Raw genomic sequence first — 19,274 nt, 5'->3', positions numbered from 1 at the left:
CAAGGTTTCTGCTTATCTATGGTACATTCACAGATTGTCCTGGCCCCCAGTTTTCTCTTTACAATAGCTCATTAAGAAGGAATGTATTCTTGCAATTATTTGCTGACCACAAGACCAGCCCTTCCTGACTGGGCGGTGGTCTACGGTCTTTATAATCCAGTGTATTTCCTTCAATAAACTAGAAGCCATTTTGATCACACTGTCTGGTCAGCATGTCTTCTCCGAGCGCTCGTTGATTGCTTATACCAATTTGGACCTAGGCAACATTAGCATCTGGTCCCCCCTGGAAGGACCCCCGACACTATGTAATCCAGGGCTGACTCCTGGTTTACATGGGCCTTTGGGCAACAGAGTCACAGAGCCCCCCTCCTAATTTATAGACTCCACTGTGCCCCCTCAGTAATGTATAGACCCTACTCTGCCCTCTCACTAATTTATAGGCCCTGTTGTGCCCTTTTTAGTAACAGGGCCGACTGTGCCCCCTAAGTCACTTATAGGCTCTATGAATAATGTGAGTGTGAGGAGGGACATGGAGGCTGGGGAGAGCGTGAGGGGAGACACGGAGGCCGGGGAGTGTGAGGAGAGACATGGAGGCTGGGGAGTGTGAGGAGAGACACGGAGGCCCGGGAGAGCGTGAGGGGAGACACGGAGGCTGGGGAGAGACGGAGGCTGGGGAGAGCGTGAGGGGAGACACGGAGGCCGGGGAGAGCGTGAGGAGAGACACGGAGGCCCGGGAGAGCGTGAGGGGAGACACGGAGGCTGGGGAGAGCGTGAGGGGAGACACGGAGGCCGGGGAGAGGGGAGACACGGAGGCCGGGGAGAGCGTGAGGAGAGACACGGAGGCTGGGGGAGCCTGAGCAGAGACACGGAGGCCGGGGGGAGCGTGAGCAGAGACACGGAGGCCGGGGGGAGCGTGAGCAGAGACACGGAGGCCGGGGGGAGCGTGAGCAGAGACACGGAGGCCGGGGGAGCGTGAGCAGAGACACGGAGGCCGGGGGAGCGTGAGCAGAGACACGGAGGCCGGGGGGAGCGTGAGCAGAGACACGGAGGCCGGGGAGAGCGTGAGGAGAGACACGGAGGCTGGGGAGAGCGTGAGGAGAGACACGGAGGCCGGGGAGAGCGTGAGGAGAGACACGGAGGCCGGGGGGAGCGTGAGCAGAGACACGGAGGCCGGGGGGAGCGTGAGCAGAGACACGGAGGCCGGGGGGAGCGTGAGCAGAGACACGGAGGCCGGGGGGAGCGTGAGCAGAGACACGGAGGCCGGGGGGAGCGTGAGCAGAGACACGGAGGCCGGGGGGAGCGTGAGCAGAGACACGGAGGCCGGGGGGGAGCGTGAGCAGAGACACGGAGGCCGGGGGGGAGCGTGAGCAGAGACACGGAGGCCGGGGGGAGCGTGAGCAGAGACACGGAGGCCGGGGAGTGTGAGGAGAGACATGGAGGCCGGGGAGAGCGTGAGCAGAGACACGGAGGCCGCCGAGTGGGTGAGGAGACACGGAGGCCGAGAAGACATGGAGGCCGGGGAGTGTGAGGAGACATGGAGGCCAAGGAGTGTGAAAAGAGACACGGAGGCCGGGGGGGAGCGTGAGCAGAGACACGGAGGCCGGGGGGGAGCGTGAGCAGAGACACGGAGGCCGGGGGGGAGCGTGAGCAGAGACACGGAGGCCGGGGGGAGCGTGAGCAGAGACACGGAGGCCGGGGAGTGTGAGGAGAGACATGGAGGCCGGGGAGAGCGTGAGCAGAGACACGGAGGCCGCCGAGTGGGTGAGGAGACACGGAGGCCGAGAAGACATGGAGGCCGGGGAGTGTGAGGAGACATGGAGGCCAAGGAGTGTGAAAAGAGACACGGAGGCCGGGGAGTGTGTGAGAGGAGACATAGATGCCGGGGAGTGTGTAAGAGGAGACACGGAGGCTGGGGAGTGTGTGAGGAGACAGGGAGGCCGAGGAGTGTGAGAAGAGACATGGAGGCCGAGGAGTGTGAGAAGAGACATGGAGGCCGGGGAGTGTGAGGAGAGACATGGAGGCCGGGGAGTGTGTGTCAGGAGACATGGAGGCCGGGGAGTGAGGAGGGAGGCGGGAAGGATAAGAAAGGAAGTGACTGTTCGCTGAGTATGGCCGGCGCGGAGGGAGGAGGGATGTGGAGCCGCTGCCTCCTCCGTGAGCTCCCTGCCAGTGTAGCTCCAGGCTGCCAGGGACAAGCTTGCTGACTGCTGCCCACACAAAGGACAGAGGAGATGGCTTCTATGGCGGCGGCTATCGCCGCAGCCCGCATCTCGGTGTCGGGGAACCGACCTCTGGACGAGAAGGAGAGGAACCGCTTCGCTTATTTCTCGTCCCTGAACTCCATGGCCAAGAAGATCATGCAGGACAAGGAGCGGGTGCGGGAGCGCTACGGCGCGCAGTGGGAGAAGATGCCGCCCAAGGAGCAGGACGAAGCCATAGACAAGAGCATGGTGGACCCGGAGCTGCAGAAGAGATATGTCCTGCACAGAGGAGCCGGCCAAGCCGAGCCCGAGCCCTGCTACCCGGTGCTCAAGACCCAGAGCGGCCAGAAGGTGGTGCACTTCGGGGAGGAGGTAAGTGCTGTGCCAGGGAGGTGAGCACCTCGTACCAGGGCTAGAAGTGGGTAGACTTCTGCTGGCTGCAGGGGACTTGTCACAATTACCTGTAGCTTCTTCATCAGCGAAGGTTGCGTTCACACAGGGAGCGCGATATCGCTACGGGAAAAACTTGTAAAGTTGGGATTCTGACTGCGAGCAAGATGCGGCTTTGCTTAAGAAAAAAGTATAGCATCTATAGACTCGTGGTTTTCACGCTTGTGACAAACTCTCAGGCGCCTTCAGTGGTAAATATCGCCTGGCACTTTTCCGCAACTAATTCCACAGCATTTTTGCATCCAAAGCGAAGTCAAAACCTGCGCCATTTCTACAGATTTTGACTTGACATCAGCTGCGCTTCCACACCCGACTTCAGATTATCCCGTGCTCCCCCCTCCCAAGTCATTGCACTCTCGTCGCTTCCTTCACCGGCCACCAGGTGGCTTCTGTTGAGTGCCGAACCGCTGGTCACCTCTGTATCACCTGACCATCTGGCGCTCTCTGTTGGCTAAAGCCAGTACTGTAAGGCTGGGTTCACACTGGGCGGATTTGCCGTGGAAATTCCGTCGGGAATTTCGCTGCGGCAAATCCACTTACGGACGCTAATCCCTGGAATAGCCAGCCATGTGGACGAGATTTCAGAAATCTTGTCCACACGGGACGGCGAATCTGCCGGGGCATAGTCGGCAGAAGCCGGCGTAGATTCGCCAGCCGCAGCATGTTCATTTTTTTTTCTTTTTTTTTTTTGCTGTGGCCGCGCTCTCCTCGCGCGGCCGCAGTGGAAGAGCGTGCGGTCAGGCCGCTTCAAAACACGCGGCTAAGTGCCGCGGGTTTTGAAGCAGCGGATTCCCAGTAGAAATCTCGCGTTTTTTTGCTGCGGCCAAACCGAGAGATCTCCGCCTAATAGGTACCCGTCAGACAGGCTCTGACAGCGGGGCAGTGGAGCAAATGCTGTTAAAAAAAACAAAAACCTGCCTGGCATCTTCTGGCATGAGAGCTATAAAGGCTGAATCATAATGTCGGAAGACGTCCAATGTTGGGTTGGAAAGAGTTCCGCTCGTATCGCTATCAGACGGAATTCACACATGAAACTCACCCAGGTGAATACACCCTAAAATGTATTGTTCTCTGTTACCAGCCAATGGGACTAGGGAGAGCATGACAGTAAAATTCTTCATTGGGGCTGGAAGCCTGGAATAAAGTCTTTTCCGTGTAACTAGCTTGATGCCACAGATTTGGGGCAGGACTGAAGGTGACAATGTCTACCGCTTCTGTTCATAATACAAATATCATGAGTCAAACAACATAATGTTTACATGGAAATATCGGGCTTTGTATTCGTGTGCCATCATTGGTTGAGGCCTGCGAAATTCTACAGTGGTGGGTTCCATACCGCTATAGGACTGGTGGGCATCAGGTGCCCTATAGAAATGAGCGACTGATGCATCCTGGTATACGTCAGTCTCATCTGAACTCAAGCAGAAACTCTCCTGTTGGTGTGAACGGAGCCTTATCTTCTCCTCCACCTCCACACTGACCGTGGTCCGTACACTTGCCATGCCGAGAATGAACAGGTCTGGGCAGCTGCCTAGCAACGCTAGGAACTGCATGTTCTAGTTCAGATCAGCGTGGTCACCTTTTCTAATACCCCTGATTAACACCAGTATAGTTAGTACGTTAATATCCAACATATTTGCTTTGTTTTCCAACTTATTTTCAATTCATTTTTGCCTTTGCACGGCAGGAGTAATCTGTTGCTACATGGAAACTACCAAGAAGCAGGATGCCCGCAGCTCTTATTATGCCTTGCGGAAATGCTCAGAAATAAACAAGACATTCAGACACAGACATGGTCCGTCCACAACATTACTCTTGTAATCATGTACTCAAAGCACTAAACAGAGCAGCGGTGGTCAATCTGCCACAACGGGAGGGCGGTATAATGCAAGAAGACTGTAAATCATAGTAACATAGTGTGTTAGGCTGAAAATAGACCTATGTCCATCCAGTTCAGCCTATTACCCACCAATGTTGATCCAGAGGAAGGCAAAAAAACTCAATAAGGTAGAAACCAATTTTCCTCATTTTAAGGGTAAAAAAAAAATCCTTCCTGACTCCAATCTGGCAATCAGAGTAATCCTTGGATCACCGACCCTTCTGAAGTAATCTGTGACTATAACGTAATATTGTGAAGCTCAAGAAAGACCTCCAGGCCCCCCTTAAACTATTAGTGAGTTCACCATCACCACATCCTCAGGCAGAGAGTTCCACAGTCTCACTGCTCTTACAGTAAAGACCCCCTCCCTCCTTCTATGTCTGTGTAGAAACATGCTTTCTTCCAGACGTAAAGGGCCACTCCTTGTTACAGTGCTGCGTATAAATAGATGATGGGAGAGAGCTCTGTATTGCCCCCTGCTATATCAATAGTTATAAGGTCGCCCCTCAGCCATCTGTTTTAGAAAATAAATAACCACAGTTTGATAATCTCTCTGGGTATTGTAGTCCATTCATCCCATTTATTAATTTAGTTTCCCCGTTTTTGAACCTGCTCAAGCTCTGATATGTCCCCCTTGAGTACACAAAACTGTACACCATATTGCACATATTCCAACTTGCTGTGGTTCGGCTCCTTCCTTGAAGCCAAACAGCAAAAACCGAAGAAGTGCCGTATCTGACATATACATGCGTAAGTACACATGTATCCTGTTGACTTTGATGGGCAATTTTAGTCTATAATACAGACCAAAATAGAATATGCTGCAATTGTTTTCGCACGCATTAAAAAAAGCATGTCTCAATACCCCTAATGCAAATAATAGGGGTTCAAGCTCTTCGTATTACATGCATAATACGGACTGCAAATATGCCCATGTGAATGAGCTCAGCCATCCCAGGAAGCTCTGTTATTGGGAGAGTAACTTGGTATGAAAACATCTGTTATAAGCGGTCGTGCGCCGCCCCCCCCCCCCCGACAAACTGTCAATTTATTCTCAAATACCTTTAACCCTTTCCAATCCAATTTCCCTGCCACCCGCACACTCCCCAACTCTTATTTATTTGGGGTGGGAAAGCACGTTATGGATTCCTTGGAATTGCACAAGAGAAACGCATAAAAATGACGCGTCAAGATTATTTAAGTAGCAATTTTTTAAAATATTAAATGTGATTTATGAGTTTCACATTGGAAAGATCATTTGTAATAATCTTGTAACTATATATATATATATATATATGTATTACATACATTTATATAATAAGCCATTATTCATTATTAATTCTCTAAAGATAGATGGATATCATTGGGTTTAGGGTCGCCTAAACAACGGCCAACAACAACATTGTGTCAGTTAGAAATAGAGTATGCAGAACAGAGCTCCGATGTCTGAGAGCTGTCCTGCATGTGACTGCACAATCTTAGGCTGCCTGCACACGAGCAGAAACACAATCCTATGCAGACGGCCTCGTGAAATCTCGCGCGGCAAACAAACCGCGGCATGTCCTATTTCTGTGCGGGGCTCTGCGAGCCCCGCACAGAAACGTCACTCACTCACCCGCCGGCTCCGGTCTGTGCTCATGGTAATTGTAAAATGTCACTGAATGACCAACGATACTTTAAATGTAAGCCTAGATCTTGAGAGTGAGTATCAGTTAAGTAACCTAGAAAGGAACTTAGGGTGGTGTCACACCTGCGTTGGGGATTCCGATTTCCTTCTTTGGGAAGCAGAAAAAGGGGAATCGCTGCAGACAAATGCTCAGTCTCTGGGCGGAACCGAACACGCCGGGTGGACCCTATTGACTATAATGGAGTCCATCTGCTTTTTGCCTGGCTGTTGGATGGAAGAAAAAGTGCTGCATGCATGTATTTTGAGCTGGATTAGTGACGGATCCTCTGGCCGGAGGCTCCAACGCAGATGGGAAACCATCCTTGCCTTGCCATGCTACAGTCATTATAGTAAAGTCATTTGTAATCGTACGATATGAAGTCGAGTACTTTCCTAGAACTGTGACAAGAAAATCAGAATTGTCTGAAGTCGACACAGTGACTGTGAATATCCCAAAACACTGGATGTAGTCACAAAAAGACAAAATATGGTACACATATGAGTCAAAGAAGTAATCTTGTCTCCAGCTGTCATTAATGATCATGGACACTATAGTCTGCCAGACTCTGAAAAGTATTGTAACTGCACTACAGGAGAGATTATATGGCTAGCCCGCATTTTCTTTGTAGACAAAGACTTGTGATTTAATTTTTTTTTCATTCATATGTGGGACCAAAACGGACCTGGTGTTTTACTGGGGCAGCTGTTGTATATTCACTGCCATCACCTCGTCATTCACTGGTGTTCTGGAACTTTTACCTTTATGCACGTACTGTTTTGTGTATGTGATGTTTTACCTCAAGGGTCCCATTGTAGTACTTTGTTTGTCTTTGTAGCAAAAACAAACAGAACAATCAAAATTGGAATTCAGTAGATGTCTTAAATGGTCATTCACTGGTCACTTCACCCAAGGACGTCAGTAAATTGTAATCTTGAGTCAAACGGTTGTCTACTTTGGACAACTGTTGTTTTTTTAGTCCCTTGCAGATAATTGGGGTGTGCTAATGCTGGAATTGCTAGCAGCCTGCTGAAATATGTAAGGAAACCCTACAGTAAGTATTTAATATCCCTGCAGTGCCGCTGTAGAGGAAATTAATGCATATTTCCAATTAGAATGAATGGGCTGCATGTGATATGCTGGGGCCTCTAGTGTGAGAGATGTTCCTTTTAGGCCGATTTCACATCCAAGTTGGAACCTTTAGCCGGAGGTTCCATCACGGATGCAGCTGAAGATACCGAAGAAGAAGCGCTGCATGCAGCACTTTTTTTCTATCCCAAAACCGGTAAGCTGAACGGAAAGCGTACGGACTCCATTACGGAGCAGGAAAGCGGATTCCCCAGTGCAGATGTGAAAGCGCCCTCAGCTGGTCTCTGATAAGAGAATGATACTGAACAGGACTCCTCATTCAGCTCAGAATGATAGTATGTAACCATTGGCTTTGTAAGCATTCAGCTCCTTTTTTGAGTTCTCTTTTATCACAATGACGTATTATTCATTCACCTACTCCTACAATGTCCTCTGTGTGCTGGAGCTTAAAATACTCTTGTCACCTTGAATCTACTTTCTAAGTATATTAACAGGGTTGGACAATGTGATGTAGAGGAGGATGTTGAAATGCCAAAGTCTTGTACTTTAATAGATTTATCCAGGATGAAGAATAGAAGCATTAGGACAATTGTATTTTTCTATCTTTCATCAGTCGGGTCAGAACCAAAGCCAGAATGATTTAAAGGGAACCGATCATCAATTCTATGGTAATTTCACCGACTACACCTGTACAACATGGCAGTATTGCTCACTCTCAAATGCATTAATACCTGTAAAGATTAATTCTAAACTTTCCCCGCGCGTGTCATGCTAACTCTGAAGGAGTAGCCCAGTAAGTGGGCCAGACCGTCCATAAGGCACCCCTCATTTGCAGCATGCCATGGATGATGTAGTTCACAGGGATATTTAATACGCATGCGCCTGAAGATCACGGTGCAGCGTTCATTTGGCCTTTTCGGGGAAGATTCTATTATTGATCTTTTAGCACATGCGTTCAATGAACTGACAGCGGGACGGACAATCAGCTGACCGATGGGGATCCTGAGCGCAGACACCACTGATCAACTATTGATGACTGTCCTGAGTATACATTATCAATAGTAAATGGCCGGAAAACCTAAGCAGATCAGTGTGTTGCTGAGAACATCAATTTGTCACATACGGTTCTCTTTAAATATCTGAGCGATTTGAAGATTATGCAGAGAGATCCTAAATGACTGCCTATTATCTTCTGTTATCTGGCAATCGTTGGACTAATTTGAATAAATGGGATGCCGTACTGAAGATTTGGAATTCCCTGAAATCTAGTAAACTTCTCAGGATGCATCGTGTATTTCAAGGCTGGATTATTGCCCGAGAGCTATCTGCTTGGGTAATTTGAAAGGCGTTACAGAACATCCAGCAATTATACAGCAGAGCTGATACATAATTTAACATCCGTTCTGCCTTTTTTTATTTTTTAACTTCTCTTTTTAGAAGACTTGTTACTGCTGATCTATTACATTGTTGTCTCGCCTAAGAGTGGAATACAGAAACGAGTTACACTCCGCGAATAAATACCGTTCATTCCTGCCAGTAGCGAGTACCTGAGGGTACTGCAGAGAGTAGTAGTCATTGCTGATGTCCTTTATGAGTGTGGAATGATGTCATTATAGGGTTGTTTTTTGTTAATAATGACAACTTTTAATACATAGAAGATTTGGGGGTTAAACGGATTTTCTCGTCAACACGATCTCTGTGGTTATGCCTTATTGAGATATATTGACCTCATAATGGTAGGTCTCTTGCTCAAGACCGTCCTCTGTCTAAAGTGGAGCGCGATTGCAAAAAGCTCATGCTCTGGCGCCAATTCGCCTGCCCATGTTATACTTAGTCCACTTTATTATATGTAAGCTAATAGAAGAATAGGTTGATGGTATGGGAGTTGTGTCAAAAAATAAATAAAATCATCGTTCTTACCTGCACACCTCCATGTGAACAGAGGATGTGCTGCCCACGCTGATGATGCTGTTTTGGAGATGAATGATCGTATTAGGAATTGTTTGCTGACATCGGACTGTGTAAAGAGACATTTAATAAGTGCTGATCTCATTGATTGGCAATTGTTTTGAATGTTGGTCTATGTGAATAAACCCTAAGATCAGGAAAACTGGCCAAACGGAAATCTTAAAGACCAAGCGTGGTAAATATACAGTGCTTGGCCCTCGGCTTTAATCCCCGCCAAGGCAAATATATGGCGCAGGAATAAAGCCTCCGCTGCTGCAATCAAGCAAGAGCAGGTCGGGGTCTCAGTTGTTAGTCACAGCTCAACAAGTGCTATATACTAAGAAGTAAAAGTGGAAGTGTTTCTTCCACTACGAGACCCAGCGATCATGTGACTGCCGGGTGTCCTTGTTGCAGCAGAGCTGCAGGGTCCTACCAGGCCCAGATAAGCTCTGCCAGTGACTAGTGTCACTTCAGGGGGATGTTTTCCCTGTAACCGGGACTCCTATGGATGCCACAGCGGTACTGGTGTATCTTGTCTCCACCATAAAGAATGGGTGGAAGCATGGGTTGTGCAGGTGGAGGGTTAGGTGACGCCCACAGCAGCGGATTGTCTGATGCTGGGCTGCCATCTCCTGTCCTGTGTCCTGGCATACTTGGCTCATGTCCCCTCCTGTCAGTAACTGTGCTGCTAACCCGTCTCCCCTCCTGCCTCCAGCGCTAAGTGTCCCCCGCACCCTCTGTCGCAATATGTCCTCCAGTCCCCCTCCTGCTCCTCAGAAGCCGGCCCCGCTGTTAGCATTAAAGCAGCGCCACTGTCAAATGCACGGCAATCTGGTCGGTCACTGTCGCTCCTGGCCCGTTCTCATGATGGCAGCGGCACGGTGATCTGCAGAAATGTCCGATCGGCCGCTGTCACTCTCTGCCAGTGGAGAAAAAAAAATAGTTAAATTGATTTTATCTTTGTGTTAAACTGACTGCCTGAGCAAACTGTGTCATGGTTTGCTCTCTAGCGATAATGGTTCGCCTGAGCTATGTGTAAAAGTACCCCAATGCCCGTGTTTGACCATTATGGGAAGTGCACTACAGCACATTGGTATCCTCTGTGGAGGTCACTGTGGTGCGCTTGGCATTACAATACAAACAACCTTCACGAACTTACTTTTGTGGTTGTCCTTGTGCTCCGTTTAAAAGTATTGTAGGGTAAGCCTATAATTATGTGTTTCCGTGTGTATGTATTTATATCTGCCATCACCAACTCTGTAATTTTACATAGAGTAAAACTTGAATATAAATTAAAGACACACGAACACAACCTATTTACACTGCATCCTTTCACTGTGTAACATTTAGAGTAATGATCGTCAGTAATGCTTAAGAAGCCATCAGTACATTAAACAGCGTAGAAATGGGGATTACAGAGAGACCAATCATAACTTGTGAAGGAGGCCAGCTCTATGTAACGTACATAGTATGTTAGGCCGAAAGGAGACAATGTCCATCTAGTTCAGCCTGTTTCCACCCCCCTGCCCCGTGTATTTATATTTCCCCAGTCCTGTGACGCTAAGCCTGATTCTGCGGATGTTTACTAGTAGGGTATCACCGGTACTAGTGGGGCACCACAGGGGGCAGTATTGGAGGGGTTACCGTTACTAGTGGGGTACCACACAAAAAAAGTGTGTGTGTGTGTGTGTGTCTTTTTTTTTTTTTTTATGACCTGGTAGAAGAATTGCACAGTAAAATATCAATATTTGCAGATAATACAAAATTGTGAGGGGCGTGGACGCCTTTCTTCAATGATACAATATTATGTTCATAATTAGAGATGTGCGAGCACGCTCGGTAAGGTGAGTTACTCGAGCGAGCCTCACTCATCTCGAGTAACTGCCTTCTCCTCCGAGCGTGCTCGAAGGGGCAGCGGCGGCGCTCTCCCTCCGCTGCCCCCCCCCCCCCCAGCACGCTCAAAGGAGAAGGCAGTTACTCGAGATGAGCGAGGCTCGCTCAAGTAACTCACCTTACCGAGCGTGCTCGCTCATCTCTAGTTATAATCATTAATAACTTCAGGACTGTTTTCAGTCAAGAATTATTTCGATTGCAAGATTGGAATTAGGAAGGAATTTTTTTTCCCCCCTGAAACGGGGAAAATTGGCTTCTACGTAAAAAAAACAAACATTTAATTTATTTTTTTCCCCCCCAACCTTGTTCTGGATCAGCAATAAGGTGGGGGGTGGGGGTAATGGGCTGAACTGGATGGAGATATGTCTTTTTTCAGCCTTGCATATGTTACTATGTATAGATGTTGCTATTGGGTCCTGTGATTTGTAACCCCCCCCCCCTCCCTCTTCTAGGGTTTTCCATTGTTTATGAAGGACATCAAGAATACTTCCTTGTGCAGCACGATTCTTGCTGCCAGGAATGGTGGCCAACTCAACCAAATCCATTGACTTGTACATTTGCTAATATGTGTTGAATTGGATCCAACATAACTGTAATGAATCAATAACTGTAAGAATAAACTTAAGCCATTAGACTAATGTGAACAGAGCCTCAAACGTAGTGAACATGTATTATTCACAGACTGTTTACATACCATGCTTTATTTATGTTTTTGCTTTGCAGGATATTACTTGGCAAGATGAACACTCTGCACCATTTTCCTGGGAAACTAGGGTAAGCTTATGTTTAGATAGATTTGATAAGTATGAGATATGTGCCCATATACAATAATCTACTTACTTTCTGCTTACACACAACTCTAACACAACAACTGTTAGGTGGATTCACAAGTGATGGTACGCAAAGAGTGGTCATAAATGGCTACACAAGCAGTTGGAAGAATGTCTCAAGTGGGGTACCACAAGGCTCTAACCTAGGCCCAGTGTTCAACATTTTTATAAATGATCTAGATGAGGGAATTGAGGGGAAACTGATAAAATTTGTCGACGACACAAGGCCAAGAGGGATAGCTATCCTGAGAGAATAGGGCCAAGAGGGATAGCTATCCTGAGAGAATAGTGGGCTGTGACTAATAGAGTGGTATTTAACAAGAAGAAATGCAAAGTCCTACATCTGGAAAAAAAGCACATACGGAATGGGAGGAATTTGGATAAGCAACCACACATGTGAAAGAGATTTGGGTATACTAATAGATCACAGATTGAACATGAGTCAACATTGTGATGCAGCAGCAAAAAAAAAAAGAAAGGCAAACAATTCTGAGCTATATTAAGATAAGCGTAGCCTTTAGATCACATTATGTAACTTACTTGTTTTTGGTCAGAGTTGATCTGGAATACTGTGCCCAGTTCTGGGCACCTCAATTTAAGAAAAAAAAAATCGACAAACTAGAATAAGTTCAGAGAAGAGCTACCAGGATGGTGAGCGGTCTGCAAATCATGTCCTATGAAGGACAGATAAAGGATCTCGGGAATGTTATTATAAGATGTACTGCCTGAGTCATAAGTACATGCTGAATTTTGCAGCAGTCTGACTTTTTAGTTACGTTTTTACATATGTAGTAATTTATATATCTTTTTTTTTTGTCAATGAGTGTAGTAGATATATATTGGGGCGCTGCTGGCTAGCTTCCATTAAGTATAATTTGGTATTCTATCTTTGCTTAGCCTGGAGCTACATAGGCCAGGATCTTTTCCATTTCTGCTGGTCTCTCCGGTTCTCGTCTCCGTTAAAGGGGTTGTCTCGCGGCAGCAAGTGGGGGTATACACTTCTGTATGGCCATATTAATGCACTTTGTAATGTACATTGTGCATTAAATATGAGCCATACAGAAGTTATTCACTTACCTGCTCCGTTGCTAGCGTCCCCGTCGCCATGGTTCCGTCTAATTTCGGTGTCTTCTTGCCTTTTTAGACGCGCTTGCGCAGATCCGTCTTCTCCCTTCTTCTCCCTTCGGCTCCGCTCGGCAGCATCGGCATTTTGGCTCCGCCCCCTTGTACGCATCATCGCGTAGCTCCGCCCCATGACGTGTGCCGGTTCCAGCCTCCTGATTGGCTGGAATCGGCACATGACGGGGGCGGAGCTACGCGATGACGCGAAAAGGGGGCGGAGCCAAAACGCCGATGCTTCCAAGACCAGCCGAAGGGAGAAGATGCATCTGCGCAAGCGCGTCTAAAAAAGCAAGAAGACACCGAAGTTAGACGGAACCATGGCAACGGGGACGCTAGCAACGGAGCAGGTAAGTGAATAACTTCTGTATGGCTCATATTTAATGCACGATGTATATTACAAAGTGCATTAATATGGCCATACAGAAGTGTATAGACCCACTTGCTTTCGTGAGACAACCCCTTTAATGTTCAGGTACAGAGTCGGAATCGGATTCGTTTCTCTCTGTTATTTAGGATCCTCCTGGCTGCCAAACTAAACAGCTTCCTCTGGTCACTAGAGGCCTTGCATGCTTGTGAAATAGTATACATTCCTACTAACTGAATAACATGTAAAAATAGATTTCTGAGCTCTCTGGCTTCCAACTGGGAAAAACTGATTTTTTTTTTTTTCCAGTCTTAGCTTTTCCTTCTTGTCACTTTTTAGGTACTTGTAGACAGAGCAATTATCATTCCAACAAGTGAAAGTGAACGATAATCGTTTGGTCTAAACGCGTGCCAATGACTAACGAGAATGGTTTGCCTTTCATTCACCGCTCATTTTATGCAGGCATAAAATCCATCGTTGACTCATTCGCTTATCATTGTTTACATACCGATCACTCGGTCCCTCTCATTCGCTTATACCGTGAATGTGAAAGACTGAACGATAATCGATGCATTTGCCTTCAATCAGAATGTTGGAAGACGTCAGACAGTGGATTGGAAAGGGTTAAAAGTGCAAATCTATACTATGAAAATGTGTAGGTAATGCTATTATATATCCCTGCTCCTCATATCACATACCTAAAGTATTAGGCTTCTTTCCCACAAGCGCATATCGGCTGGCCATTTTCGCGGCCGCCCAATATACGCTACATTGGGGGCGAAAAAACTGGTGAACGGGCGCACAAATCAAACGTTTGTCCGCCCGTTCATATGGCCTGGTGAGGCCGGCGCAAATACGCCGACCTCACCAGGCCATCGCCCATTTTTCCTTCCTCCCCATCGCAGGCTTACCTATCTTCCTCCCCGCTCGGTCTGTGCAATGGGAGGGGACAGGGGCAGAGCTAAGCACCGGTCACCCCCGCCTCCTCCCATTGATGGCTATGAACAAGGGGTGGGGACAAGGCGGGCACTTAGCTCCGCCCCTTGTCCGTAGCCATGAATGCGAGGAGCGCGGGGTGGAACGGCTTAGCTCCGCCCCCTCCTATTGCAGAGACTGAGCGGGGAGGAGAGGTAAGCCTGCACAGGGAAGGGGAGGAGAACAGTGGAAGGTAGTTTAGCAGCCACGCTGCTGAACTCCCTCCCACCTACGGCCATTGCCATGGGCTCTCATAAGAGCCCTTGCAGCTGCAACGGAACAGGTAAGTGAATAACTTCTGTATGGCTCATAATTAATGCACGATGTATATTACAAAGTGCATTAATATGGCCATACAGAAGTGCTTACCCCCACTTTGTTTCGCGGGACAACCCCTTTAATATGTATTTTACACTATACAAAAGAGAGGTCCGAACTCGGAGCTCTCCTCTGCATAGTGTTATAATAATAATAATAATCTTTATTTGTATAGCGCCAACATATTAGAAACTTGTGTCAGACCTCGCCCAACATAGGAGCTATGCAGGAAAATCTCACTGTTGGACGGGATTGGAAAAGGTTAAAGGAAATCTATCACTAGTTTCATGCTGCTCGAACCCATTTGTATATTGGGAAAGACCTATGAAGCTGGAAGCTAGCCACCCGGTTACTTTTTGCCATCTGTAATGTGGGTGCTTGTCCAAACTTCATACCGCCCATAGTTGGGGTAACAGGAAGCTTACCGGTTTCCTTTAAGAGGACATTGTCTGCAGCTTCTGAATATACCCTTGCAGTGGTGGTCCCCAACATGTGGTTCTCCAGCTGTGATAAACCTACAACCCATAGCATGCCTTGAAAATTTGAAGTCCGCAGGCTTACAACATACTAACGTTTTCTCCATCTTCATCTAAGTTCTGTCAGCCAGATGCTTAAGTTTCTGCTTTACGCGCAACTTTTATGTAATTATGTGTAAAAAGATCAGAGAAGTCCTTTATTAGAGCGCCTGCATTCCCTGCCTCCCTCTTATGGTCTGAAGACAACAAAAATAACAACCATTACAGACTGAAAGAGATCAGCCCAGCAAGCACTTCATGAGGTCTCATAACTATCACGACAACAGGTTTTACCCTCCTAAGGCGGGGGTGTCCAACTCATTTTCACCAAGGGCCACATCAGCCTTATGCCTCCTTCACATGGGTGACACGGCATCACCACGAGAAAATTGCAACATGGTCCGTGCGATATGGCTGCTTCTTCTCGCAGCAATACTGCAATTTTGTAGCGCTGCAAAATCACATGTGGCACTACAAAGTTGCGCGACTTTGTAGCACCACATGCAAGGATTTTTGCGGGCGGCCTTGAAATATAAGCCCTAACTGCAGAAGTTTAAAAGAAAAAGAAAAAAAGTATACTTCACCAGAAGCGCTGCCCGGCGTTCTGCTGCAGCTTCTTCCTGGTCCCCGACACTGCTCTTCTGGCCGGGGATTAAAAAATCCCTGCCTCCTGGAAGAGCTGGCTGTGATTGGCTGACGCCTAGCTAATCAGAACCAGTACTTGATGAATGGCTGACGCTAAGCCAATCACAGCCAATCAGAGGCAGTGCTTCCAGGAGGCGGGAATTTTTCAATTCTCGGCCAGAAGAGATGAAGGAGAATAGTGCCCAGGGACCCAGGGAGAATATGCGGCCTTTTAAGGTGATGCATACTGTTTTTGTTTTTTCCTGCAGCCAGGATTTAGATTATAGCTTTAGACGGTAGGATTTCCTACAAAGTTGCATCGCAGGAAAAAACTTAACGAGTCGCAGGCATATCGCGGGACCCACAAGGTTTCTGTGTCAGGATGTTGCATGCTACAAAACATCGCATGTGTGAATTAACCTATAGGAAAGCATGGGCTTCACATACATGCGATTTGTAGCAACGCTGCTTTGTCGTCCGTGTGATGGAGGCCTTATGGTTGCCTTCAGAGGGCCGATTGTCAAAATACTAATGACCACCTGTCTGTGAGTGACCGTGTGATTTACATGTGGTGATGTCACTGTCCTGTGATCAGACATTGGGGCTCTGAGCTCCACCCCTGATCAAAAGATGGTGACGTCATCACAGGTCCTAAAACATGCAGAGACGTGCTACACTATTGTACATGTAATTTTTACGTGAGTAACACATATTGAATAGAACCCATTCATTTTCTGAGTTCGTTCACATGAGCATATTTTTTCATGAGATCTGCGATTGTGTGAAAAAATGTGGCATGACTTATTTTGGTGCATATCACTCACCACAATAGGCCGATGAATTGAATTAGCATTGCAAATATGCACTGGAAATGCAGGAAACCTGCGTATTAGAGCACCATTTCAATGGGATTGTCTCCGTTTTTTTTGTGGTGCGCAAACATGCAATGTATTTGCGCACCTAATGCTGGAGTGACCGAAAACCGTAGCCGTCAGCGGGGTTTTTTTTGTGTGTGTATTTGCACAACACGCCTGTGTGAATAAGCCATAACAGTGACGATAGTGGCCCCAGTAATAATTGTGTTGTTTCTACTGGCCCCAAGAAGTAATAGTGACCCCTCACCCCCTTGTTGGCCTCTGGCTGGGCAGAAAGTCATACAAGCTTTCCACTTGCCCAGCCTATAGCCCCAGTTTGGTGGCAGTTGCTGTGGAGTCTCACTGTTGACCTCTCACCTCAGCGTCTGCGCCTCGTACAGGATAGGTCAGCGGTCACCAACTCTGGTATGGTCATTGCTGGACAGGAGCTGAGGGCAGGGTGAGTAGACTTGGGTTTGATGCACAGCCGGCGGGCCTTGTGTTTGACTAGTGCTCTTAAGTATCTTACTGAAGCCTTGTGTTCTCAGTGAATGGGCAATGATTATTGGGATGGAGGTGGCAGTGTTAAAATGCTGAGGGTCACTGGCCTTGAAAAATTATTTTTTCAGAATGTTCATTAACTATTGGACTCTGCAAATGTTGGTATGCGGAAGTTTATATCTCCACATTCCAATCTAGTGTCTGTCGTGGGTTTGGAAAATTCTTGCTCTTCAGCAGATAATTCTATTAATAAACTTTAAAGGGGTTGTCCTCTTTCAGTAGGACCCCATGTGTGAAAATATTAAATACAGCTATGCTTGTGCCTCAGCAGCGCTGCAGCCTTTTATTTGCAGTGACACTGCAACATCTCATCGGCTCCAATGGTCACCTGATTTCCTGTGACCGTATCTGTCACAGGAATCACCGGGACTGCAACAAGCGGCAGCGCTAGATCCTGGTGACCATGGAGGGGTAATTATATCGGTTATTTTCACATAGGGGGTCCTATTGAAAAGGGCTTGACCAGTAACCGGACAGCGACTTTAATATGTTTGGCTTTTGGCAATGCGGCTGAGCTCCGTGTGTGTGAGCCAGCCGTGCTAGCTCCAGTATGGGAGCACCGGTATACAGGGACGAGTGTCGGGCATTGTTTGCCCGACATTTGTCCAGTGTAAATGGACCTTTAATCCCGGTACCAAGTGCTAGGCCGGACAACGGTCAAGGCAGAGCGACCCAAAGCAATGCAAAAAATGTAATCTGTGTGTCCGGGTCTAGAAACTTCCTGACCGTGTGCCGTGTGTTTAGTCTGGCTACTTTCTGTTGTTTAGATATAAAGTTTCTAGACTTTTGTGTGGTGTATGTGGTGCTAGTTGAGTGTATTTATGGCTTTCTCAGTGTATGTATCGTGCATGATGTGGTTGTGGTATGTCTGTCCATGAGTGTGATGTCCGGTCTGTTGTGCTGGATTGTGTTGTCTGTGCTTATGGCTCTGGCCTAGTACAATCTGTGTGTTGCCTGTAGAGTGTATTAGTAGTACAGTATGGAACATGAGTGTCTGATACTTTGTTCTGGTCTGCGGGTTCTTGGTGGATTATATTTGCTATTTGATTATGTCTGTGTAAATATCAGGCTGTGCCAAGATCAGCCGGAGGTGATGATGTCTTGTATGGTTCCTGCCACCATGTGGCATTTTCTGCACGTGTCATCAGTATGTGTGGTGTTTTTTAGGATGTGTTTTATGTAGGGTTTTTGTGTTTTAGGACTTGATCCTGTATGGCAATCTTGAACCGCTCTTTCTTCAAAGAGACTACCCCCAACCAGCCAGCAGTTTGACGCAGTTTGTTACCATGTCCCCTACCGTGGAGTTCCTTCTTGGCCTGTGATCGCTTAAAGGGGTTATCCAGGCACTGGTTGCTGGGATATACCGGCGTCAGAGTGGAAGCTCTGCTCCAACCCCTGTGTAGCGGCCGGCACTGGTAATTGCAGGCGCAGCTCTCACTGAAATCAATGGGAGCTGCGCTTGTAACTGCAGGCTGGGGTCCCATTGATTTCATTGAGATCTGTTTGTGTGTGCAGAGAATAACTCCAAAGCAGTAAGTGGGCACCGTATAAGATGGCATCTGTAGTTGTAGCTTTGGTTGTGCGTTTGGCATTTAGAATAGTTTAATCTGTCATATGCCTCAGGTTGTTTTATTTGTGCTTGTTCTGTAAGTTTGGCCTGCTGGAATCCTAAATACTTGTAGATCTCCCCATCTTCCACGGATTCATTACTTTCTCCATTTGGAAGCGTAAAGTCTTCCGTCTTCAGAAATCCTTTTTCTATGTGTAGTGTTTTACGTTTGTCCCGGTCACACGCCATGTGTATGTAAAATGTGTGTAATATGTAAAAGGTGACTTAGTTGAGCTTGTGTGGAAGTGTAGAGTTTTATGTGGTCCATGTACATGAGGTGTGATCATGTAAATTGTGATGTTTTGTTGTGCTTGATATTGTATCCATAATTTTTCTATTGTTTAATCTGTTGGATAATGGGGTTAAGCGCATAGTGGTA

At 47.3% G+C, this 19,274-nt stretch overlaps 1 protein-coding gene across 1 annotated transcript in view; it reads left to right on the top strand.

Annotated features, from left to right (window-relative positions):
* Positions 1–2,101: 2,101 nt before the first annotated feature.
* Positions 2,102–19,274, top strand: part of C3H1orf198 (chromosome 3 C1orf198 homolog) — a 33,229-nt gene continuing 16,056 nt past the window's right edge. Inside the window, exons 1-2 of the mRNA XM_066595909.1 lie at positions 2,102–2,573; positions 11,847–11,897. Of these exons, the coding sequence (XP_066452006.1) occupies positions 2,232–2,573; positions 11,847–11,897 (393 nt within the window). The 5' untranslated portion in view covers positions 2,102–2,231. The remainder of the gene's footprint in view (positions 2,574–11,846; positions 11,898–19,274) is intronic.

Source organism: Eleutherodactylus coqui, chromosome 3, assembly GCF_035609145.1.
Source record: "Eleutherodactylus coqui strain aEleCoq1 chromosome 3, aEleCoq1.hap1, whole genome shotgun sequence".
Lineage (NCBI taxonomy): Eukaryota > Metazoa > Chordata > Amphibia > Anura > Eleutherodactylidae > Eleutherodactylus > Eleutherodactylus coqui.
Note: the sequence above shows the minus strand (reverse complement) of the source record. Positions and strands in the feature narration are given on the sequence as shown.